Consider the following 25,526-nt stretch of genomic DNA (forward strand, 5'->3'; position numbering starts at 1 on the left):
AATATATGTCCAAAATAGGTAATTTTTTTAATTTTTATAATATCATTTGATTTCTTTTTTTTTTCTTTAATGTTTAAATTTATGTTGGTCTACATTTCTTATATTCAAAATCATAATTTTTTGTGTTATTAATAATTTTATAGAAATTTCATGAAGATATTTGGGGAAATATAAAATAATAGAAATTTTGAAAATGTAATTTTTCGCTGTCTATAAAGACTATATATGCTTTAGATCTATGGATTTATCTGTCATATCCATAGAGCAATTGAAATTTATTCTTTAGTTTTTTTATTTTTTATATTTTATAATTAAAAAAATAATAATAATATATAATTATAATTTATCATTTGATCACAACAATTGAATATATTATAACTATATGGATGATCTTTCATATCCACAGACAAATTGAAATTTCTTTTTTAATATATATTTTTTTATTTTTGAAAATTTTAATTAAAAAATAAAGAATTAATTAATTATATTTCTATAATTTGTTCACAATGACTGAACATATTATAATTCTATGGTTGATCTATCATATCCACAAAGCAATTGAAATTTCTTCTTTAATAACTATTTTTTGAATATATTATATTATGTATTTATTTTTTATAATTTTTTGAAAATAAATAATAAATAATTATTGATTATATTTTCACTTAGAAGTTAAGCCAATGCATGTTTTATGGTTGGATAATTGAGTTTTTCCCATTCCATAAAACATTAAAACTTAAGAATTAAAATTTATAAATTATAGTTAAGCATAAGATTTTTAATGAAATTATAAGTACTTACAATATATTTATTCATAAAACCACTAAAATATATTAATTTAATGTATACACATCTCATTGAAATATTATATTTAGGTGTTATTGATGTATTTTTATGATTATTAAATTGTTTATAGTGTTTCCAAGCGTATCTATGTGTATCTTAGTTTTCTCGAATACCATGCGTATCCTAGGCCTATCCTGATACGTCTCTTAAAATTGCCTTTTCGATACTTTGAACCTTGAGTACAACTTTCAACATTGAGCTACAATTGAAGAGCCTTATTGCCCACTATTGGTTTGAGCTACGAAACGTATATTCAACCAAACTCTGCAAATCCCTCTAAAAAGAACCATAAATATGCATGTGGGGTTCCATTCTAAACAATTTTAAAGTAAACATGTTGATTTTAGTGACTTATTGCGAAAAGTTGAATTCTTTGGCTTAGTACTTCTGGTGTGGTTGGTGTTGGGGTAAAAGACATTTGTATCTGTGCATGTGAGACTTGGTTTTCGTGATATATTTATTAGGAATAAATCCTTGGTTATGTTTATGGATGGTGTTTTGTTAAAACATGTTGATGCGGCACAATCCGGGCACTCCTAATTGGCTGCTAACTGGCTCCTTGTTTGCTACGGACGGCACCTGAGAAGATGGAAATGAATGATTCCCGGGGATTTTACCAGGTGGGAATACTCCAATGCTTAAATTATAACGCAAGAAAGAAGGAAAAGAATAGTCAATAGCTAAGAGTGTAGGTCGCGCTTTATCACTATACTTGAGAGATTAGAAGTCTCGAGAAGAAGTTTCTCTTCTGCCCTGAGAGCTTTTTTAGGGGCATTTTTGTTAGATCGGGCCTAACCGCCATTGGGACCCTGCCACAGCCGTTACCTGCCAGGGCTACACAGGTGGCTGTTGTGACGTACTCCTCGCCCGGGTGAGTGACACGTCTCCAAAGTGATAGGCACGCCTCCGCCTGCTGAGAGACGTGGGTATAGACTGTCGAAAGGTCAGGGACTGTGCCGTCAATAAGGGACGTGGCGCAGTCTGATCGGTACGGCTTGTCAGATAGAAGCTTCCCGAGGAATGCTCGTGCAGCCCATTCCAAGCTACTTTGTAGCGAGCTTGGAATACTTCAAGAGTACCCTTAGTAGAATTGATCATTGGGATGACTTGTCTGTTTGGGAGCTCGAGCAAGCTGGTTTTCTTAGCTTGCGAGCTAAAGTTGCCTCGGAATATCCCTTTAGAGGTAGTTCAGGGAACTCGGAGCTCGCGTTGTGGTGATCTCCATTTTTTGCGCGCTACGATGTAGCGAGCTACCTTATGGGCCCGTTACTTGGTTGTACTGGGCCACAATGCTGAGCTGCCGCTTATGTTGAGTCCGTGGTCAACGTGTCGCCTTTTCGTAGGTCGGGCCAAATCGTCCTCCATCACATGTGATACTTTTTAGTGCTCACAACTCAACATAATGTATTTTTGAGGGGGGAACACTTTTTGGACTACTTAATCATCAATTTCATGTTTTGCATCTTAGGCTAGCTTGTTGAATGTTCGCAATGACATCCTAAAAAGTGTTAGGTGACTAGAGGCTGATGATTAACAAATTAATGCCCTCAAGGAACCACATGTACCAAATTTCAATGCTAGTAACCTTGGATCCTCTGTTATATTTTGCATTCCTCTTGAACTTGTTGATATAGACATGAAGCAATTGAATGGTAATATAATCTATCAACATTTCCCTATCATATTGCTTTCGATATCTTGAATATCAAACTCCTCTTAGTTAAAATACAACTTTAACACTATCTAGTTTGGAGGTTTACTAAGAATGGGAATCTTAGTTGTTTGTCACCTTATAAATCCCTCTGTTTGGATTGTCCAAGTTCCTATCCAAGTTGTTGGGATTGGCCGAGTGTTACTTGGAAGCAGTTATGGCATATGGCATACTACTGGTATCCCTCTTAAGGTTCACATTTTTCTTTTTTTAGTGCATAATGAGAATGCTTCCAATTATGGAAGTGCTTTCTAAATTTTCCAAGTCTGGTGACTATTCGTGTCCCATTTACAAAGCTGAAGTGGAATATATTAATCATAATTTTTTCAATACAAGGCAATGCATTCTATTTGGTTTGGTTCTATAAGCATAGAGTGGACATCCATCATTTGTGTGGCCTTATTGATTTGTTGAGATCAAACAATGGTGGTAGGCTTGTCCATCTCATACACTTTTCACTAAGTGTGCCTTAGTCGTTTGGCAAGTTTGGAAAAGTCACTGTTGTTTGGCTATTGAAGGGAAGGAATTTAGTCCTTTGCTTATTATTAATAAAGTGCATGCCCAATTTCAAGGGTTATTGCTCATGAAAAATGACTCACTAATTAATAACAATAGCTTAATTTTTTATTCTCCCATTGTACATTGGATGCTTACTCCCTGGTCTCCTTTAGAAGTTAACATTTATGGGGCACCTCACATGACCAGTGTGGTGCTGGCATGGTGTTCTGCAACCGGAGGGCTATTTTGTTCTTGTTGGTGTTGTTAACCTACCTTCTTGCTTGGCTAAAGAAGTTGAATACTTGGCAATTTTATTTGCACTCTACCTTGCTCATGAATTGGGTGTTCTTAACATTGTAGTGGAGAGTGACTGCCTAACCATTGTGAAACTCTTGTTGGAGGGATCTACATCTGCATATCATTTATCCATCATAGTTGGAGGTTGCAAATGGTTATTATCTTACGTTCATTAGTTCACTTTCTCTCATGTTTTGAGGTATTTTAATCAGGTTGTACATAGGATTGCTAAGAGGCTTGTAGTACTTGTAGTGTGTTCACTTGGTCAACTATACCATATTTATTGGGATACCTCATTGTATATAATTTGCAATATTCTCAATAAATATTTACATTTTTCTAAAAAAATGTTAGTCATTTATATGCCATTTTCTTTGATAGAGGTGTATATTAGGCCATGTCGCTTGTGACCTGGCATGATTTTGAGCTAGTCCGGTTCGATGGTTCATGTGTCATGTCAGATTTGGGGTTTTAGGGCTAGTACAATGTGGCCCGCCTGAAGAACTAGCTGTTGGAGACCCCCCCTGCTAGTTTCAACTTTTTTTTTTTTTTTGTTTTACAAAAATACTTCCAATAGCTATAAACAACTATATGGGGGGCATTTATGTATTTTATCTTTAGGGGAGATAAAATGATAATAATGCCCCCAACAATTATATAACAACTAGTTTAGATGGGCATTTAGGCAAAGTAATAAATGACTTGATAATGACCAAAATACCCCTCACCCCTCTCAACAATTATAAAACGACTAGTTTTTAGTGTATTTTGGGGAATTAAATTATTTTCAATTCCTATAAATAGCATTATCATCCACCATTCTCATCATACAAATTATCATACTCTCTTATACTCTCTCAAATCTCAATCTATCGTACATCATACTCTCACATACTCTCTCATACTATCTCAACTTGATTCAAGTTTAAGCAAGAAGAATGTTTGCTCAGGTATCTAAAGTTAGCAATTTAGGTGACTTGGAGGTAGACCTGGCAATCGGGTTGGGTGGGTCGGGTTCAGGTTGGGTCAAGGTATTTCGGGTTGATTTCGGACCTTAACCCTAAATGTTCGGGTTAGGGTTTACCCATGGGTCAATTCGGGTCATCCCAACAAATAATTGAAATTAAAAAAATAAAGAAAAATTACATGAAAAATGTCAAAATTAAAAGAATTAACCTTAAAATTCCAAAATATAAAATAAAAAATTGAACATTTAACAATTTAAAGAGTAAACAATAAAAAGTAAAGACTAAATAATAAAAAATAAAGAGTGGAAACTTCTAACAATGCATAAATAATCCCAATTAGACTTGACAATCGGGTCAGTGGCTAACCCATGACTCAACCCAACCCAACTTGATTTTTTTTCAGGTTAGGTCGGATCGAGTCATTTTCACATTCGGGTTGCTAAATATGAGACCCTAACCCTATTTTTTTTCAGGTTGGGTTGGGTCAGGTTCGCGGGGTCAACTGTTTGCCAAGTCTACTTGGAGGTTCCAAACGTCGAAGTCAAGTTGAGATTTTGAACCAGCAATCCGAGTAAGTGCAATTAAATTGTTTTTTTATAACTAAAAAAATGGTCGATTCCTCCTATCGCTCTCGACAATGTGGTCAACGTTGACAGTGCCGATGTTCAGCCGTAATATGATAGTGTTAGCGCCAATATGGATGTTATTGATATTGCTGACATTTTCGCCCCTAGTACTATTACTAAAGGTGGGGGAAAGAAAAAGGAGAACACGAGGTTGATTAGCCTGGTTTGGACATTATTTAAAATAGGGGAAATTGAGGGGATGGGAAAGAGATCCATCTGTCAATAACGTATGAGTGACTTTAACCACTGTAGTGATAGTGATACTGGCCACTAGAGTATACATTTGAATGCCAAGTGATGAAAGAATAAGGGAGAGAAACACCACAAGCATAAATAGGAAGTGTGGTTTTTGATAATTTTAAATATATCCTAGAAAAAACAATGCAAGAGCTAGCAAAATATACTGTACACATTGAATATCGTCTTTTATTAGATGAAGATACTAAACTTGAAAATTTTTTACATAGATTTGTAAATGCACAATTTATTTATTTTTTCTATAAATACTATTAGAACGTATGCTTTAAATTTTTTTAATCATATAAACAAAACTTAATTTCTATGTCATTAAATCTTAATTCTAAAATTGCGGTTACTTTTGATATTTGGACATCTAGATTTAATATATGTTATATTTATGTTATCAATCATTTTATTGATGAAAAATGGTTTTTATAAAAAATAATTTTAAGTTATTAGGCTTGAATGGCCACATACTAACTTAGGGCCTGCTCGTTTTCTCTTAACTCTTATCTCTTAAGGGGAATCTTTTAACCGTAAGAGAAAAATGGCTTTTCGTTTCTCTTATCTCTTATCTCTTATCTCTTAAAGTGCAATCATACAATTTTTTGTTTTCCAATGATACCCTAAAAAATACAAAAAAAAAAACTCTAATATATGGGGTCAAAATGGATATTTGATAAATCTCATAATTCATAATTCAGAGTTCATAACAACATTCTTTGCATTCAGAGTTCAAAAGAAATAAAAGTTCACCAATGCCAATATAACTCTTAATGTAATTATTGTACTTTTAGATGTCAGACTTCAGAGCAAACGAACAAGCCCTTAATTATTGCTACAAGTACTTTAAATATTTTGCATATTCATGAAATTGGAAATAAATTTTTTTCTATTGGTTTTGATAATGCTATTAACAATGATTCGACAATAAATATTTTAAAATCTGAATTAAATCCATGTTTAGATTATAAATTATTCCTTAGATGCATATGTCACATCTTAAATTTATGTATACATGTACTTTAAACATTATTTTTCATCATATTTCTAAAATTGGAAATTGTATAATATGTATTAAAATTTATTGATCAATAAAACAATAGTTTAAATATTTACTTCAAAATTATGGTTTAAAATATAAGCATTTTATTTTAGATGTTCAACATAGATGAAATCCTACATATCCTATGTTAGAAAGTTGTACTGTTTACAAACAAATTCTTATTGATTTTTATAATACAAAAATGCCACACAATATGATACTTGAGGTAGACTGGGAAACGACAATTTGTATAAAATATTTTTTATTTAATTTTTTATGATGCATCTGATGAATTTTTGGTGTTTATTATTCAATTAGTTGTCTTTTAGTTAATCAATTATTTATGATTAGTGAATGTTTAGCAAAATATAGAAAAAAAAAATTATGATGCAATTATTTATGATTATTGATTGTTTTAAAAGATATTGAGAGAAAATTTCCCCCATTTATTAGCTACATTATTAGATCATAGCATTTGGAAATATGGTTTATAATTTTTTTTAATCATATTGTGAAAAATAATAATATTGAAAGTGGAAATATAAAAGAAGAAACTAATAGTTATTATTTGGAATGTATAGTTTATATGAATTTGATGTGGTAGGGCATAGGAAATCTTCTATAGGTGTAAATTCCACTTATAAAACAATAGTTCTAGTAAGTGGAAAAGACAAAATTCGGCCTATAAGAGGCAAAAATCTACTACCACTTCATCAACGAGTTCATTTACTATATTTAATTTTTATTTACGATTAAGTTTTTTTCTACTTTAGTGAATTCTTACGACTCAGAGGAATATGATAGTTTTGATATTTTAGCGTAGTGGAGAGGACATGAAAAAACTATATAGTCATTACTGCCATAGCACATGATCTACTAACCCCTTTGGTGTCTACAATTCCATCGAAGTGTTGTTTTAGTGCAAGTATATTGTGTAGATGATAATATAAACTGCAATGATGATAAAAGTTTGGATATCTGCATTTACATTAAATATTGGTTGGATGCTAATGATAAATTACAAGACAAAGGAGGGCATGACATTACACTTAATATTTCATTTGAAGCATATGATGAAAATCAATGAGATTATTAGATAAAGATGTAGGATGAGGTGGAATTCATAGAAAAACGATGAAGTCAATATTTTTTATTTTTTTGTATACTTAATATTTCAATTATTGTATTTTTTTTCAAATTTTAAAATTATTGTAATTTTTTATTTAAATTAGTTGTTATTTTTTCAACAATGTATTCTTTTCAATTTATAATTGTACTTTATTTTATTCAATTTTCTATATTTCCTTCATCAATTGATCATTGTATTATTCAAGTGCAATAAATAAAGTTCCTTTTTTTTCAAAATTGTTGTCCATTTTCTATTTTTTTCATTTATTTGTTATATTTTTTATTTTTCCAATTTGTCCATCAGGGCCGACCCGCAACCCAGACTGACATGGAGCAGGCCCACGGCACGACTTGGGTCTTCATGGTTTGGGCCGTGGACCATGTCAGGCCAACCCCCCCGAAGTATTCATGTGGAGGGAAGCACAACCCACACGCGAGTCGTGCCATGCTGGTCTAGCACAATCCGATTTACACCTTTATACATTGATATACTATTTTTAAGCTTTGATGGACATTCTATGCATAGTTGGTAGAGAAAAGATAATTTGGATTAGCTGAACGTTTTAGATGTTCAGCAAGCTGTGGAACCAATAATAATGTTTCACACTAGTCATAAAATATATTGGACACACAACCCGCGTTTTATCTTTTGGTGTAGGGCCCATGTATTTTATCACTAGCATGGAACACTATTATTGGTGCCACAACCTGTTGAGCATTTAAACCATTCAGCTAATCCTATATCGGAAGAATATGGGGTATAAGTTACATTTGACTATGAATGTTACAAGGTGCCTTAGATTGAAAATACAAAAACACACAATTGGGATAATCTACATACTACATCGTATTTTTAGCATGTGTTAATCATAATGCCATCAATATCAAGTTTATAAGCTTTATCCACTAGACTTTTTTTTTTATCGCGGCAATAGGATTTGTAATGTGATGTTTCAATTTTCAATATTGAAGACAATATTATTTCACAACACAAGTACCTCGTGGAAATTTCCCTAGGGTTGATACTGGAAGAACATTGACCAATTAGAACCTTGTGAATTTTGATGAGCACTAGTTGATTGGTAATTGTTTATTAGAAGTTACCTAAATATGATATATAATATCAAAATCTGATTTGAATCTAACGAATGATATTCAATTCAATTTTGATGGTTTGATTATGTTGTTAATTCAAACTATCAAATTACAATGCTGAAATTAGAGCTATAAATCAAGTTGTGCCACCTGTGACTTGATACGACGACACATGGGCCATGCTAGGCACAACATGATGGGATGGGCCATGTCGGGCTTGGGTTTCCAGGCCCACGGGCCATGATGGGTTTGGGTTTCCAGGCCCATGGACCAGCACAATATGACACAACCGAGCAAGTTATGCCGCTTGCAGTGTGTGTGCCAACATGACCTAGATGTGACACGACCCATTTTTTTTTTCATTTTTATTAGACCATTTCATTTTATTGCTGCACATATAATCAATTGTATACATCAAAATCCATATAAAACAAAATATATAGTTTTTTTTGTGTTTCAATTTTGTGTCTAGTTTGTTAATTTATTTTAAAATTTTCATTATTTTTTCATTTTTTAAATGTCTCTCGTGGCTTGGCCCAAGACTTGGGCCTAAATGTGATATTTGATATCTAAATATGATTTGAATCTAATAGACGGTATTCAATTTCAATTTTGATGGTTTGGCTGTGTTGTTAAGTCAAACTGTCAAACCATTTGTTACCAAGGTGAAACTAGAGCTATAAATCGGGCCATGCTGCATGCGGCTTGGTAGGACGTCACATGGGCCGTGTCGGGCACGAAACAATGGGATGGGTTGTGACGATCTTGGGCACAACACGCCACAACCGAGACTGCCAGTGGCATGGCCCAACATGACCCATATATATTTATATATTATATATATTACATAATAATATATAATTTTATTTTATTTTCAATTTTATTATTACATACATAAACAATTGTATGCATCAAAATTCATATAAAATAAAATTGTAAGATTTTTTTAATATTTTATCTATTTTATTAAGTTATTTAAAAAATTTCATTAAATTTTCTTTGTTTTTTAAATATGCGTCTCACAGTTTGGCCCAGCATGGCCCACGGACCAACCTCACCCATGGCACAACACGGCCCGGGCCCGTGCCATGGGCCGTTCCATGCCGGACCTCTAAAGTTTCCCAGTAGCAAGCCCGGCCCGCCAAAAGCACGGGTCGCCACACCTCTAGCTAAATCATGAACCGCCAGTTACTTGGTCTTAGTGAAACCCGGTTCATGACCGTTGGGGCGAAAAGCCTTGGCTCGGTTATGTTAAATCTTCATGTCATACAATTTTCTGTTTCTGCCGTTGGGAATCCCGGCAAGGGCGAGATATCCCCAGGTCGTCGTCGTTTTTCACCGGCTAAAATGCCCTCGAGGGACAGGATAGCCTACTTCTACGATGGTAAATTTTCCTCCTCTCCATTTAGTTATCAGTCCACGCGTCATTAGTAGTCTTGAATTCTAGTTTTGTGAACGTGAACTCGTCTGCAATTCCATTCGGCTACTTAACAAGAAAACCCTAGAATTCCTGCTTCACGTTTTTTAGTCTCCCATGGGTTCTCTTTAGTGGTGATTCTTTAAATAAAAATAGTATATTCTTTACTCCCTTTCAAACTCATCGGAGTTGATAGTTATGAGTATGCTGAATGACGTGCTGTAACAATGAGTTCTCAGGTAAAGATGTAAAAGCAGTAAAACAGAACATACCAGATCAACCCCACACTATCAGGTTTCCGCCCTCGACTCTATCTTTCTTGTTCTGAGGAGGGGCGGTCGTGGTTTTGATGGCTAGTTAAATATTGAGGAAATAAATAGAAAATATCCAAGCACATGAAGACGCAAAGGTTTATGTGGTTTGGCACTTTGGCTTTAGCAAGATGCCTTGTGCCCTTGTCCACGGGGAAGACAATCAAAATAATCTATTAATTGTGGCAGGCTTAGAACCCAGATACATAAGAGGCATCCTTTTCCCAAAAACAACACATTATTATTCTTTGATCATAGTGATAGTATCACTTTATTACATTCAGATGACTACAACCACAGATTGGAGAAGGTAGAATCAAATTACCAAAAAGAAGATTCCATTACTTCTTTTGGGTGGATGTCTTCCCAGTCTAAATGTTTTTGTGAAGGATCTTCCAGATTAAGAAAACCTTGAAGCTAAGAAAATCCAAGAGCTCCATTTCATGCTTGGAAGATTCCATGGTATTTGATGAATCAGCTTAAGAAAATTCATAGCAAAGCAAGAACACTCTACCATTTTGAATACTCTTAGTTTGTTTGAGCAAAATGTGCTGGAGCAATAGACCTCAAGAGGATGAGAGGGGAAAAACCTGAATCTGGAAAATTCAGAATTGTTAGTTAGTGGCAACTGGCAAGAGAATTATAAAGAAGGCAGACAAAGAAACTTCTAGCAATAGTTGGGGGGGGGGGAGGAGATGGAACAGGGGAATGTGCCATCTACTTATTGCCTATGTTTGGGTTTGGTGCTTGAGAAATGAGAATGTGCCATCTACTTGTTGGTTTTCTTTCTGTGTAGAGGTTGTTTGTATGGTTAGAGGACAGTTGTTTGTGTATCCTGTTTGACAGTAAAATATAAAATTCGTTAGTAAAGAAGATATGAGACTAGGTTATAAAAAATCACCCGAGAGGGGTAAAGATCAATCAATGACAACCAATCTTCTGTTTGGCCCAACCAAAATCCCTTACACAATTGGCAATCCATAAGAACACCAATCATACCCATAAAAACAAAGTACAGAAATCCTTCAATCTTAGTTCAAAACCCCCTTTCCCCACATCCAAACAATAACTCCAGTTTAATACTCACTTCCCAGCTATCTAGGATAGCATACATTTTTGGGATGTGGAGGGTTAGGGTGGACTGTTTGGATGCTTATATTGGCCCTCCTTTTCCTGATCTCTTATGTAGGGTTTTTGCATCTTTTTGCTTGGCCACAAAGTCCTTTCTTCTGCGTGGAGATTTACCTTTTTTATTAATATATTTAAATTTACTATAAATTGATTATTCATTAAGTTTATGTGATTATATTCTGCTTCTAAACAAAAGTACAAGGTAAATATGTTTGGCGTTTTCAAATGTACATTAAGGATTGTCGGTTAAATATTATTTGCTCAGAATAAAGGCTCATAGGAAGCTTAATCATGTATTGTGATGCAGGTGATGTAGGCAATGTTTACTTTGGGCCAAACCATCCAATGAAGCCACATCGTCTTTGTATGGCACACCATCTTGTCCTGTCATATGAGCTCCACAAGAAGATGGAAATATATGTTAGTCTCTTAAGTGTTTTTTTTTTTAAATTTGTATATATGACATTCGTTATTACAGTTACAGTCAGTACTGGGATTTATTTATATTTTTTGTTCAACAATGCAGCGGCCTCACAAGGCTTACCCTGTTGAACTTGCTCAGTTCCATTCAGAAGATTATGTTGAATTCTTACACCGAATTACTCCTGATACTCAACATCTCTTCAGCAATGACTTGGCAAAATGTATGGTTCAGTTTTGATGAAGTTCTCAATTTTCTCTCTGTATGTATTGATGTATGTATGTGTTGACAGGTGTATTATATGTATTGTACATAGGTTTAGTGCCCATAGGGGTATTTTTGTAATTTTGTAGACCTCTTGTGTTGTACGACCAGTATAGTATAAATACAATGCTTCACTCGACTGAAGCAGTTTTTTTGAGGCCTTAACTTAGTAGCCTCCTCCTCTTCTTCTTCTTCTTCTTCTTCTTCCTTCTTCCTTTCTTCTTCTCCTTCTTCTCTTGCTCAACATGGTATCAGAGCAGGACCGTCTGGGCCTGGAAAACAACCATCTGAGGTCTCTCTCCACTGCTGCGTAGGAGCTATAGTCCTAATGCTCGAAGACAAGGAAGAGGAAGCATTCTCTAGTGCTGCGGTTAATCTCCACTGCTGAGTAGGGTTCTGCTACAAGAAAGCTGACTGTTCAACTTCCAAGGGCAGAAAAGGGTTATGCTACAAGTTTTTTCTTCTTTCTTCATCCTTCAGCCTTAGGTGTTGGTAACTGGAGTTGCTCGGCTAAGAAGATTGTAGAAAACCATCCCAGATGTATGAAGGGGGGTTCTGATCTGAAGAGAAGTTTGAGTCCATGATTGTACTGCCTATTCACAGTTCGGGTGACCTAGGTACTTAACTGAATTTTTTCTATTTATGGTTCTCTTCTTGCATTCTTTCGATGGGCTGTTAATGTCCCAAAATCTGAGTAGGGACTGTCTCCCTTCCTCCGATTGTGTGTTGCTCTATTCAGCTCTCTAAGGGACTGTTGATGAACTCTAAACCCTAAGTGACTGTTCGGTTGCCCTGGAAAGTGGATATCAGCCGATTAGGTGTGGTGAACCACCACTCGTATTGCTGTTCCTATTGAGTTTTTTTTTTTTTTCAGCTGAGAAGCTGCATTAAAGTTGTAAAACTGTAGGTCATTCAGACATGGTTACACTTCAAGTGCAGTTCGTATATTGTTTTGTGGACTCCTACATAGTGTAGGTCATACAACCTAGTACTGCAGCTGCGGAGTTTGTGCTTCGTTCTCTGTGAAACCGAAAATTAGCAAGTGCCTAGTTGTGGACTGTAGCAGCTCTATAAGGCAGTGTGCCTTTTGTTTTTGTGTACTTCTAAACCTAGAATCATGAATAGTGAAGATTCAGCTACATCTGGAATCTCCACAATGCTGAATGGAATGAGTGGGAGCAGTGACCTATCATTCCCTATGGCTGTTGTCCTCTTGATGGGTTAAACTACCTAGAGTGGTCAAGGGGGATCAAGCTATACATAACTGCAAAAGGAAAAATAGGCTACATAAATGGAAGAATCAAAGAACCACCTTTTGGAAATGTAGAACATGATAGATGGGATCAGGAGAACAGTATGGTTATGTCATGGCTTTTGATCTCCATGCAACCGCAAATAAGGAAGAACTTCATGTGGGTTGAAACTGCAAATGGGATATGGGAACAAGCAAAATCCACATATTCTGAACTTCGACACTATGCCAAGATTTATCAACTGCAAGCAGCTTCATCTACTTGTAAACAGGGGGGAGGAGTTTATCAGTTTATTACTCTGACATGACATCGGAAGGAGTTGGATCATTACCAGAATATTGATTGGAGTGTGATGAAGATGCAAAATTATATAAGAAACTTGTCTCACAGCAAAGAGTGTTTGCTTTTTTACATGGTCTCAATCCTATCTATGAATCCATCAGAGTACAAATTCTAAGTTCTAAGGATCTTTCTTCAATTTAGTAGGTCTATGCTCTTATCCATTTTGAAGAGAGCAGAAGAGACGATGAACAACACTGAAGGGGATGCAATTGTGTTGGCGGCAAAGGGGGGTTCCTCTACCAGTGGTAGACCTTCTTCCAAGAGAGGGGATATCCAGAAGAAAGCAGAAGATAAGGAAAAATTGTGGTGTACTAATTGTCAGAAGCCTCGACACACCAAAGATATTTGTTGGGATCTCCATGGGAAACCAAAGTGGGCTCAGGATTTACCTAAGAAGCAAGGCTCAGATGTAATTGGAAGACCCGGGAAACAAGATTCCAAGAAACACCACATGGCCAACATGGTTACTCGGGAGAATCAGCCCTCCACTTCTGCTATGACTCAAACACCACATGGCCAACATAGCTACTCTGGATCTGACCCAAGGGAGGATATTGTAAATTCCTTCCGTGACCATTTGGAGCTTTATGGTAGAGCAATTCGCTAGATGGATGCTCCTCCCACCACCTCTTTTGCATCTACATCAGGTAATCCTGTCACAACAAATGGCTCACTTCACCGGAGCTCCTGTGCCCGCACGCCACAACAAAATGGTGTGGCTGAACGGAAGAACCAACACCTTCTTGAAGTGGCACGGGGTTTACTACTCCACATGAATGTTCCCAAACGATTTTGGCTTGAGGCCGTCATTTGTTCTACATATCTCATTAACCGAATGCCCTCTTGTTGGTTAGAGTACAAAGCCCCACATCAGCTTCTCTTTCCTAAGGCCCCTCTTCTTTATATTCCTCCTAGTGTTTTGAGTTGTCGGTGCTTTGTCCAAAACCTATCTCCCACCCGGGGGAAATTGGACTCTCGTGCTATCCCGTGCATATTTCTTGGCTACTCATTCTCTCAGAAAGGGTATCGTTGCTTTGATCCTGTTTCTCGAAAATTCTATGTCTCCATGGATGTTACCTTCTTTGAGGATGAGTCTTTCTTTCCTGTTTCTCCTCAGTGGGAGTGTAGGCATGATGAGAAACTGGTTCATCTTCCTCCTCTTCCTACTCCTCATTCTCCCCCTTCTCCTTCTGATCCTCCTCCACCTTTCCGTGTTTTTTCTCGTTGTCGTAAAGGCCAATCAGGTTCAAGTGCTGTGGAGAATTCAGAAGCCGTACCTCAAATGCCATCAAATTCCTTGGGGGAAGATCATACTCACTCAGGTAACTTGACTCCCAACCTCCCTGTTAGGTCGTGCACCACTAAGCACCCCATTTCCAACTTTGTTTCCAATGAGAACATCTCACCTTCATTTCGTGCTTTTTTTACCTCCATTGACAGTATCACTATTCCCAAGAATGTGGCAGAAGCTCTCTCAGTACTAGAATGGACGAAGGCCATGAAAGAAGAAATTGATGCTCTTCATAAGAATGGCACGTGGGAACTTGTTGATCTCCCTAAGGGAAATGATCCAGTTGGATGTAAATGGGTGTTCACTGTTAAGCATGGGGCTGATGGAACCGTGGAGAGGTATAAAGTTCGTTTAGTGGCAAAGGGTTTTACTCAAGTATATGGAGTTGATTATGCAAAAACCTTTGCCCCTGTTGCCAAAATGAAGTTTGTTAGAGTACTTTTTTCTCTTGCTGCCAATCTGAATTGGGATCTTCATCAGCTCGACATCAAGAATGCCTTCTTGAATGGTGACCTTGAAGAGGAAGTTTATATGGTTTAACCCCCCGGTTTTTTGGCCCAAGGAAGTGAACAAAAGGTGTGCAAGTTGAAGAAGTTTTTATTTGGGCTGAAGCAATCACCAAGAGCTTGGTTTAGAAGATTTCATATTGCAATTCAGCAGAGGGGATACAAGCAACGTCAGTCAGTTCACACACTGTTTGTAAAAAGAATAGAAGGTAAAATGGCTGCCCTAATAGTATATGTGGATGACATAATTGTTACTGGTGACTGGAAGGATGAAATTCAAAGTTTGAAGAGCTTCTTTGCCACTCAGTTCGAAGTGAAAGATCTAGGACCCGCCAAATACTTTCTTGGAATTGAGGTTGCCCAATAAAAAAAGGGTATCTTCATCTCCCAAAGGAAATATGTCTTAGATTTGCTTAAGGACACTGGAAAGTTTGGGATTAAATCAGCCGACTCTCCCATTGACTCCAACCATAAGTTAAGTGACAGCCAAGGTGAACCTCTTAAGGATGTGAAGCAATTTCAGAGGCTTGTAGGGAGATTGTTGTACCTCTCTATGACTCGTCCAAACATAGCATATGCTGTTGGTGTCCTCAACCAGTTCATGCATGCACCTAGATCCATTCATCTTGAAGCAGCAGAGAGAATACTACGGTATCTTAAGAAGTTCCCGGATTCCAGAAACATGGACATTTGAGAGTTGAATTTTACACAGATGCGGATTGGGCTGGATCTCAAAGTGACAGAAGGTTTACTAGTGGTTACTGCACCTTTGTAGGAGGGAACATTGTTACTTGGAGGAGTAAGAAGCAAACCGTGGTGGCTAGATCCAGTGCTGAAGTTGAGTACCGTGCAATGGCACACGGAGTAGCCGAAGGTATGTGGATAAAGAATCTATTGGGAGAGTTGGGTTTTCCAGTAGATAAACCCATGACTCTACTCTGTGACAACAAGGCAGCTATAAGTATTGCTGCCAATCCAATACTACATGATAGAACAAAGCACATTGAAGTTGACAAGCACTTTATCAGAGAGAAAATCATTACAGGCGAAGTATGCATTCCATACATCAGCTCTAAAGACCAACTAGCTGACATCTTTACAAAAAGGCTAAACGATTCCAGACACCAAGGTCTCTGTGACAAGTTGAGCATGATTGATATCTATGCCCCAACTTGAGGGGGAGTGTTGATAGGTGTATTATATGTACTGTACACAGGTTTAGTGCCTGCAAGGGTATTTTTGTAATTTTGTAGACCTCGTGTTGTATGGCCAGTATAGTATAAATACAATGCTTCACTCTACTGAAGCAATTTTTTTGAGGCCTTAACTCAATAGCCTCTTCTTCTTCTTCTTCTTCTTCTTCTTCTTCTTTCTTCCTTTCTTCTTCTCCTTCTCCTGCTCAACAGTATGCATGTATTTTAATAATCTCTGTGTGTGTAGAAATGTCAATAGACATTTCTCCATGTAGAGATGGATATATATTGAATATATTTTGCTAAGATATTTAGAAAATCTAGAAAAAACAAGAATATTTTCTAGAACCATGGAATTAGTTAATAAACCTTTAAGGAATTATTAAAAAATATAATTGCACATTTATATTTCTCTACCTCTCTTTTTAGTTTTTTAGCCATCTCCTCTTCATTAATTATGTCAATTACTTGCCATTTTGACTATTGTATTTTTGTTACTATATGTGTTGATTAAATTTAGAACACTTTTGTGGTTTAATTCATTGTTCTTCTTCTTTTGAATTATAGTGACTTAGTAAGTGAATCATATGAAAATAGTAAGCCAATTATTCAATCACAAATTCTCTTTTGGTTCTTTTAGGAAATACTTTTAAAAATTATGATGATTTTTAATAAAATATAAAAATAATAATTTTCTAAAAATTTAAATCTTAAATATATAGTCTATCAATGAAATTTGAAATATTTTTGACATATTGGCAAAATATTAGAGACAGTTGGGAAAAAAGATTTCTTGAAAATTTCATATCACCACTTAGAAAAATTGGATATGTTGGGGATATTGTGAACCATGGTGTGTTTGTATGCGTATATAGCATAAATCATCGTCATTGTAATCATCTAAGCCTTGTCCCAACCATGGTTCGTAATATCAATATTGATGAACATTTCACCATGTAGAGTTGGAGAAATTTTGCTTAGATATTTGGAAAATCTAAAAAATTAGGAAAGTTTTCTAGAAGCATTAAATTAATTATGTCCAATTTGAAAATCAATTTAGTTATGTCCAATTTGAAAACCAATTTTGACAAAAGTTGTACTGTGGGTTTGAGTATAGAAGAGAGGGAGATGACAGAGGGAGCAAAAATTTTTGGTTGTGTGGTTTCTTAATGGCCTATGACTTGGGTTTATCCTTGGGGGATAATCCTAGAGGTAGCAGCTTCTGGAACCCAGTGGTTGACACATTCACAATTCACAAAGAAATTGGCATTATCTTTGGGTGAAAGGATCACATTGATTAAGTCCACATTAGCTAATTTGCTTGCTTACATGTCGGTGTTCAAAATTCTAGAAATCTTGTCAAATTTTGGGAACATGTTTGGCTAGGCAATTCACCATTAAAGGAACAATTCCCATCTCTCTTTGCCCTTTCCAATCATAGGGGAGAGCCCATTTCTTCTTTCTTGGTTCCTTCTAAGTCTAGGTTTGGGTTTGACTAGGACCTAAGCTTCAGAAGACGCCTCCGTGAGTCTAAAATAAGTAATGTATCGTCATTGTTCTAAAGTCTTGAAGGGGTTCTTGGATCCATTTAGAAGGGATAGGTGAATTTGGACTCTTTCTTCCTGTGGTTCCTTCATTTGTGTATCTTTCTTTAGGTCCTTTATACAGCTCGGTGATAGTCTTGGAGTATCCTTTCCTGTCAAGGAGGTTTGGAGCAAGCCTATTCCACCTAGGATATGAGGTTTTTGCTGGGAAATGTTTTTGGAAAGAATTAAACTTGTGATTTACTCCAAAGAAAAGACCTAATTGATGCTTATCCCCCCCATTGGTGTTCTCTCTGCAAGGCCGAGGGTGAGACTTGCTATCACTTTTAATCTCCTATCCCTTCACTTCTTCAATTTGGGAATGGTTTCTCTCTTTGTTCGGGTGTGGGTGGAACCCCCCACCAAATGTACAAAACTTGTTTGCTTCTACTTTTGTTAGCTGGTTGAAGAAGAGGGGAAGAATTCTTTGGAGGTGTACAAGGGCATTTGTACGCTGGACGAATTGGGAAGAAAGGAATCGGAGAACCTTTTCAAGGAATGAGAGGAATAGGGGTGCCTTAATTGAAATCAGTGCCATTGGAGTGGTACATTGGGTGAAGTTCTTGAAACTCTTTGAGGATTTTCCTGCTGATGATTTGAATATTTGATGAGGAAGTAAATGGTTTGAAGTAGCTTGTTCTTCTCCCTTTAAGGCTGTTATTAGACCATCTTGGTCCCCGCCTCATGGTGATTTCATAAAGTTAATTTTGATGGCAGTAGTGAAGGGAATCTGAGTCCATCAGGTCTTGGAGGAGTGCTTAGGGATGATGAAGGATAATTATTGCTCTATTCTTTGGTCCAATTGGTGAGGGTGACTCATTGAGGGCTGAAATAATCACTGTTTTGGAAGGTGTTTAAAAAGCTAAGGAATTGCATATTGATAAATTGGTGATCAAAGGTGTTTCAAAGTAGGTTATAAATTGGTTGCAAAAGGATGCTGGTTGGTGGGGTTACATTTATGAGAGAAGGAGAATTGGAAGGCTGCTACAAGAAGTGGAGGTTATTCTATGATGGGTAAAAAGAGATTCTAACTCCTTTGCTGATTCTTTTGCTAAACAAGGGGTGGGAAGAAACTAACTGTTTTGGGCTTTGTTGTAATCATGTTTCTAATCAAGGGAGAGATAAAGAGAATTTATCTCTCTCTCTCTTCATCCTTGTACTTCCTTGCTTTTAATTTAATGAAATTATTTCGGTTATTGATAAAAAAAAAATTAAGTTAGTTAATAAACCTTCAAGAGATCATTAGAAGAAATATAATTGCATATTTAAGGTCAGAAAACCATAAAAAAGAACCGTATAAATCAAATAGGAAAAATTTAAGCGATTGTAATAGGTATGTTTCTCTGTCTCCCCTTTGGTCTTTAGCAATCTTCTTTATATATGTCAATTGCTTGCCATTTTAACTTGTCTTTATTGTTACCATATGTTTTTTGATTAGATTGAGAATACTTAGGGTTGTCCACAGGTTGGGTCTAGGTTGGATCCAAGTAGAACTGGAACTGATCCAACAAGAAATACTAAAGACCTGGAACCAAACCAGACCTGATAGGGTCTGTAAGTTTTAGACCCAGAACTTAACTGATTGGTTCTCGGGACAATCAGGTCTGACCCGATTGACCAGATTATAATAAACCTACTGAAAATATTATATATGTACACACTAATTTATTTAAATATATATATATATATATATATATATATATATATATATATATATATATATATATATATATTGGGTTGGATCTGAGTTAGTTCGGGACTGGGTGGAACCGGTTCCGAAGCAATAATAATCGGGACAATATATCAGGAACTGGAATCGACCCATCGGTTGTGGTTCCTGGAACCAGAATCAACCCAATTGGTTTGGGTCCGTCAGGTCAGACCCGACCCATTGACAGCTCTAAGAATATTCTTTTATAGTTATATGCATTTTTCCTTTTCTTTTGAATTCTAGTGACTTAGTAAGCGAATCATATCAATGTAGTCAGCCAATTATCCAATCAGTAATTCCTTGCTGGTTCTTTTAGGAAAACATATTTAAAAAAAAATATGACAACTTTAATCAAATATTGAGAGGTTTTTAATAATGTTCTAAAATTTTGAAGTTTAAATATATGACCTATCAATGAAATCTGAAATATCACCGACACATTTTTGTATCACTACCTAGCAAATGGGGACTTACAGCCAAATATCATCGATATTGTGATGGGTGGGTAGCCAGCTGCTTGAATGTTGAATCGCTCCACCATTCCGTCCTGTTCAATCCATTGTTAAATTGCAGCCCCATAAATCATTTCTCACTACTATAATCCATGTCCTTTTTGACCTGCCCTTATCTCTTCTAGCCCCTTCAAGTTGTAATAGATCAATTCTTGCTTATGCTGTAGTTGACCTTCTCTTCACATGCCCAAACTATCTTAGTCTACTTTCCCTCATTTTATCACCTATTAGAGCTATTCTTTAGTTCTTTTGGATGAGTTCATTTTTAATTCTACCCTTTCTAGTTTTCCCACTAATCCATCTCAACATTTGCATTTCTGCCACATTCATTTTTTTTGGACATGTAGTTTTGTTTTTTTGTTTTTATCAATAACTAATTCATTAACTCATCATTAAAGTTATTACAAAGAGGAAGACAAACACTCTTATCTTCCAAATACAACTTAAGCCTTTAAAAGAAAAGAAAAGGAAAGGAAGAAACAATAAAGTTACAATTTAGCCCAAAACATTGAGTCCCTTTCTACCCCTTGTTTAGCTAATCCATCAGCTAAAGAATTAGCTGATCTTTTAACCCAATTCATCTTCACTTCCATCTCCCGCACCGGCCACTTAAATTTTCTCCTCTCATTGCTGTAATTCCATAAGCCACTGTTATCTTTATTCAACCACCCTATCACCACCTCTGAGTCCCCTTCAATTATAAGCTTTCTGAGATTCATCTCCTTTGCTTTCTGGATTCCTTCCATAACTGCAGAGATCTCAGCTCTAAGAGAGTCATCCACTCCAATTGGGCTGAGAACAAGGCAAAAATGACCCCATTCTCATCCCTAAAGACACCCCCAATCCCTGACTGTTTGGGATTCCCCCTACGACTCCCATCAAAGTTTAATTTTATGAATCCAACAGGTGGTGGGGCCCAGGGCACACTCATTACTGATCTGGCCTGTGTACAGTTTGCAATCTCACCTCACTTCCTCAACATGTCGTCCACTGTGTAATCTGTAAATTGCTCTAAGGATTTCAGCCATTGGACAGCCCTAATATGGACTATAGCCCTCAGTTCTTCAACCCCTTTCTCCACTTCTGAGAAGATCCTGGAATTTCTTTCTTCCCATATTGACCAGCATGCTGCAGCCCTCAATCCCCTCCACATAGTCCTTCCCCTTTTCATACGCCACCTGAAAAAAGAAGGGGAGAAAGACACTGCATGTCTGATGGAGGGTCCTAGCTGCATCAAAAAAAGAAAAGGCCCACTCCCAAATAGACTTTGCAAATTGGCAAAATACCAGTAAATGGAAACTAGTCTCCCCCTCCGCTTTGCAAAGAACACGCCAATGAGGTGACAAGCAAGTATTGGGTCTCTTCTTTTGGAGCAAATCACCAGTGTTTATTCTTTATAGAAAGGCTTCCCAACAAAAGCTACCAACCCTGGGAGGAATTGGTCTGCACCAAACCTCATAAACAGGGAAAAGGGGGGTAACGGGACTGGTGGATTGGCTTAAGACTTTAAAGAAGGAAGCATAAGAAAAAGAGCCAGTTGGGGTAGGGGTCCAAATTCTAGAGTCCACCTTAGTGGGGTCTAAGAAGACATTATCAAGAAGTTCAAGGAGACTCGAAATACTCTCAAGGTCTGAGTCCCTCACCGCCCTTCTCAGACCCAAGTTCTACCTCGACCCAGAAATGGAAGAGGAAGGGGTGATGAAAGAACATACTGGCTCATTTTTAAAATCATGTAGAGCATACAATGAAGGAAACTGGTCTTTTAGGGGAGCAGTCCCCACCCAAGTTTGTTCCTAAAACTTTATGGAGTTACCTGAATTCAAATCATACCTGATAAAAGGGGTGAAAACTGGTAGCAGATCATGAATGGCTTTCCAAGGAGAAGTGCTTGTGGACTTAGTTTTGATTCCAACATCCCATCCATTTTGCTCCAGCCCATGTATGCTTGCCACTATTCTAGCCCAAAGCTTCTCCCGCTCCAATGGAAATCTCCACAACCACTTCCCCAATAGAGTCATATTCCTTTTTCTAATGTTCCCGAGCCCCAAACCACCATAGTTTTTGCTCCTAGTCACCACCTCCCAACTAACTCTATGATCCCTCTTCTCCTCTCCCGGCTCCCAGAGGAAATCTCTCATCACCCTTTCCAACCTACTAGAAACCTTCATTGGGATTTTGAATACTGACAGGAAATAAATGGGTAAGTTTTCTAGCGTGGCCTTAATCAGTGTAGTCCTTCCACCAAGAGAGAGAGGTAATTCTTTTTCTAAGAAGCAAGTCTTCTTTCAAATCTTTCCACCACTGGGTTCCTGAAGCTCTCTCTTTAGGGGTATCACCTAATGGCAGCCCTAGATAATTCAACGGCCATTCCGAAACCTCACACCCTAGCACTTCCGCACTCTCCCTAATCTCCTCCTCCCCCATATTCACACCCACTACACAACTTTTCCCAAAATTCACCTTCAAATTTGACATTTGCTCAAAGAGTTGTATCACCATTTTCATGTTCCCGATGAAACTCACATTGCCTCATTCACAAAACAAAATCGCATCATCAACAAACTGTAGGTGAATGAGTGGGGTTTCCTCCCTTCCAACTCTCCAACCTTTAATGAGTCCCCTAGAATCTGCTCTATGAATCAAATTCCCCAAAACATCAGCAATTAGTATGAATAAGAAAGGGGAAAGGGGGTCTCCTTGTCTTATACCCCTAATGGCTGGAAAGAAATCTACCATTGTCCCATTCACTATCACTGAATAATGACAATTCCGAACACAACCCATGATCCATTTGCACCATCTAGCCCTAAATCCAAATTTAGTCATAACTTTCCTAAAAAATTCTCAGTCCACCAGGTCATAAGCCTTTTCCAGGTTCAACTTACAAACCACTCCCTTCTTTTTATCCTTCTTGAAACTCTTCACACTCGCATTAGCAATGAGGATTTGATCAGTAATCTGTCTTCCACTCACAAAGGCTCGTTGATTCTATGCAATGATGTCTGGCAGTACCTCCTTCAATCTCAAAGACAACAACTTTGCAATAATCTTGTACAGGCTATTTACCAAGCTGATTGTCTTGAAGTCCTTTGGATGTGATGCATATTTCTTTTTGGGAATCAAAGCTATAAAAGTGGAGTTCACATCGGGGTTAACAATTCCTCTCCTATGAAACTCTTCAAAAACCCTCAGAAGGTCATCTTTCAAAATATTCCAACAGTCCTGATAAAAAGCCATTGTAAACCCATCTGGCCCTGGAGCTTTTGTTCTATCCATAGCAAACACAACCTCCTTGATCTCTTCCAGATCAAACGTTCTTTCCAACCTTCTCCTGTTGTCCACCCCTACCTCTGGCTAGTCCAATTCTTCTACCCATACCCCACTACTTACAGGCCTTCTCTTCTTAGAATGGATTTAAAGTGTTCTACACATGCCCTTGCTATCTCCTCTTGTTGTGTTAACTCAACTCCATCCACTACCAGTTTGGAAATAAAATTTCTCCTCCTCCTCCCATCTGCCAAAGAATGAATACTTGGTATTTCTATTTCCCTCTTGCAGCCATTTACACACAGATTTTTGCCTCCAACTTATTTCTTCCTTATGTAGGCAATCCTCTAACTGCATTCTCAAGCTTCTTCTAAGTTCATTGTCTCCCTCTCCAAGTTCTCCCCTTTCTTCTCTAGAGTCAAGACTTTCAATTTGGTCCATCAGACCTCTCTTTCTTTCTTCTAACCTCCCAAACTCCAAAAGATTCCACTCCTTAATCTTTGCTTTCAAAAATTGTAGTTTCTTATGGAACCTCATTCCCTCCCATTCCACCATTGAGTTACATTCATACCACCACTCCCTTACCTTATTGGTAAATCCTGGATGGAGCAACCACATATTTTCAAATCTAAAGGGGGCAGGTCCTCTACTCCTTTCCTCCTTGCAGATTACTATGAGCCAATGATCAAATGTCACCCTAGGGAGAGCTCTAGATACCAAACTCCCCTAGTCCTCCTCCCAATCCAAAGAGAACAGGAACCTTTCCAACTTGGAACAAATGGGCCTAGATTGGAGATTTGACCATGTAAATGTCTTATGGGCTAAAGGTATATCCTTAAGCTCAAAGGCATTCACAAACCTGTTAAATTTCCTCATGCTAGCTATCACCCTCTGATTAGTCTTATTGGTTTCCTCCGAGTATATAGTCACGTTAAAGTCTCCACCCACACACTAGGGCCCATCCCACAACCCTCGAACATCAGTCAATTCCTCCCACAATTCCTCTCTCTCTGTAGTCATTTGGTCCGTAGACATTTGTGAGCACCCACACATAGCCATTCTTTTGCTGTTTAAACTTTATAGAAACTGAGTATTTTTCAATCAATTCCTCCAAGCCTTCCACCACATCCCTCTTCCACATTGTTATTATCCCCCCCGAAGCACCCCACGAGGGAGCAGCCACCCAACTAATCCCCCTGGCTTTCCATACACTCCTTGCCCATTTATTATTAAACTCCATTCTCTTGTACTCTTGTAATAGTACTATGTCTGGGTCATACCTCTTTATTACCTCTTTTATCGCTGCTCTTTTCCTTGCACTTCCTATTCCCCTCATATTCCGACTAAGTGTCTTCATTCTCACTTATTTTTTAGTTCACTTCTTCACCTAACCACTACTTTCCCCTTTTCCTTCTATCTCCCTTTACCCTGAACTTCTTGTCACCTTCCACATCTCTTTTCAATCTCTCAACTTCACTTAATTTCCTCTTCTTTGTTTTGATTTCCTTCTTCCTCTTTGATAAGCCTTCTTTGAGTACATTCAAGTCTTCCAGACTACACCCCAACTTCCCCACAAATTCTGCTATCGTGGCCTCCTCCTTAGAGTCCTCCACCACTATCTGTTCTACAAATTCCCTTCCAATTCTCCCCTCCTCTCCTTCTTCCTTTCCGCCTGATCCCTCTCCTCTAAATTCTCCGTCTGTCTCAACTCTTGTTCAACTTCCTTAAAGACTTTCTCAATAGTTTCCAAAACTTTTTCATTCCCATTATCTTCCTTCCAGCCTCTCCCCACAGTCCTCCCCTCTCCTCATCACACTCTTTGAGAACCCACCACCTTGGTTGGAAGCACATGCAAGGGCTGTTGAGCATG

General features: G+C 37.3%; 1 protein-coding gene across 1 annotated transcript in view; it reads left to right on the forward strand.

Moving 5' to 3' along the window:
• Window positions 1–9,660: 9,660 nt before the first annotated feature.
• Window positions 9,661–25,526, forward strand: part of LOC148871118 (histone deacetylase 9-like) — a 68,682-nt gene continuing 52,816 nt past the window's right edge. Inside the window, exons 1-3 of the mRNA XM_088970917.1 lie at window positions 9,661–9,838; window positions 11,621–11,733; window positions 11,840–11,957. Of these exons, the coding sequence (XP_088827043.1) occupies window positions 9,670–9,838; window positions 11,621–11,733; window positions 11,840–11,957 (400 nt within the window). The 5' untranslated portion in view covers window positions 9,661–9,669. The remainder of the gene's footprint in view (window positions 9,839–11,620; window positions 11,734–11,839; window positions 11,958–25,526) is intronic.

Source organism: Nelumbo lutea, chromosome 2 (genome assembly GCF_056320005.1).
Source record: "Nelumbo lutea isolate HS-2025 chromosome 2, American lotus-T2T, whole genome shotgun sequence".
NCBI classification, from domain to species: Eukaryota; Viridiplantae; Streptophyta; class Magnoliopsida; order Proteales; family Nelumbonaceae; genus Nelumbo; species Nelumbo lutea.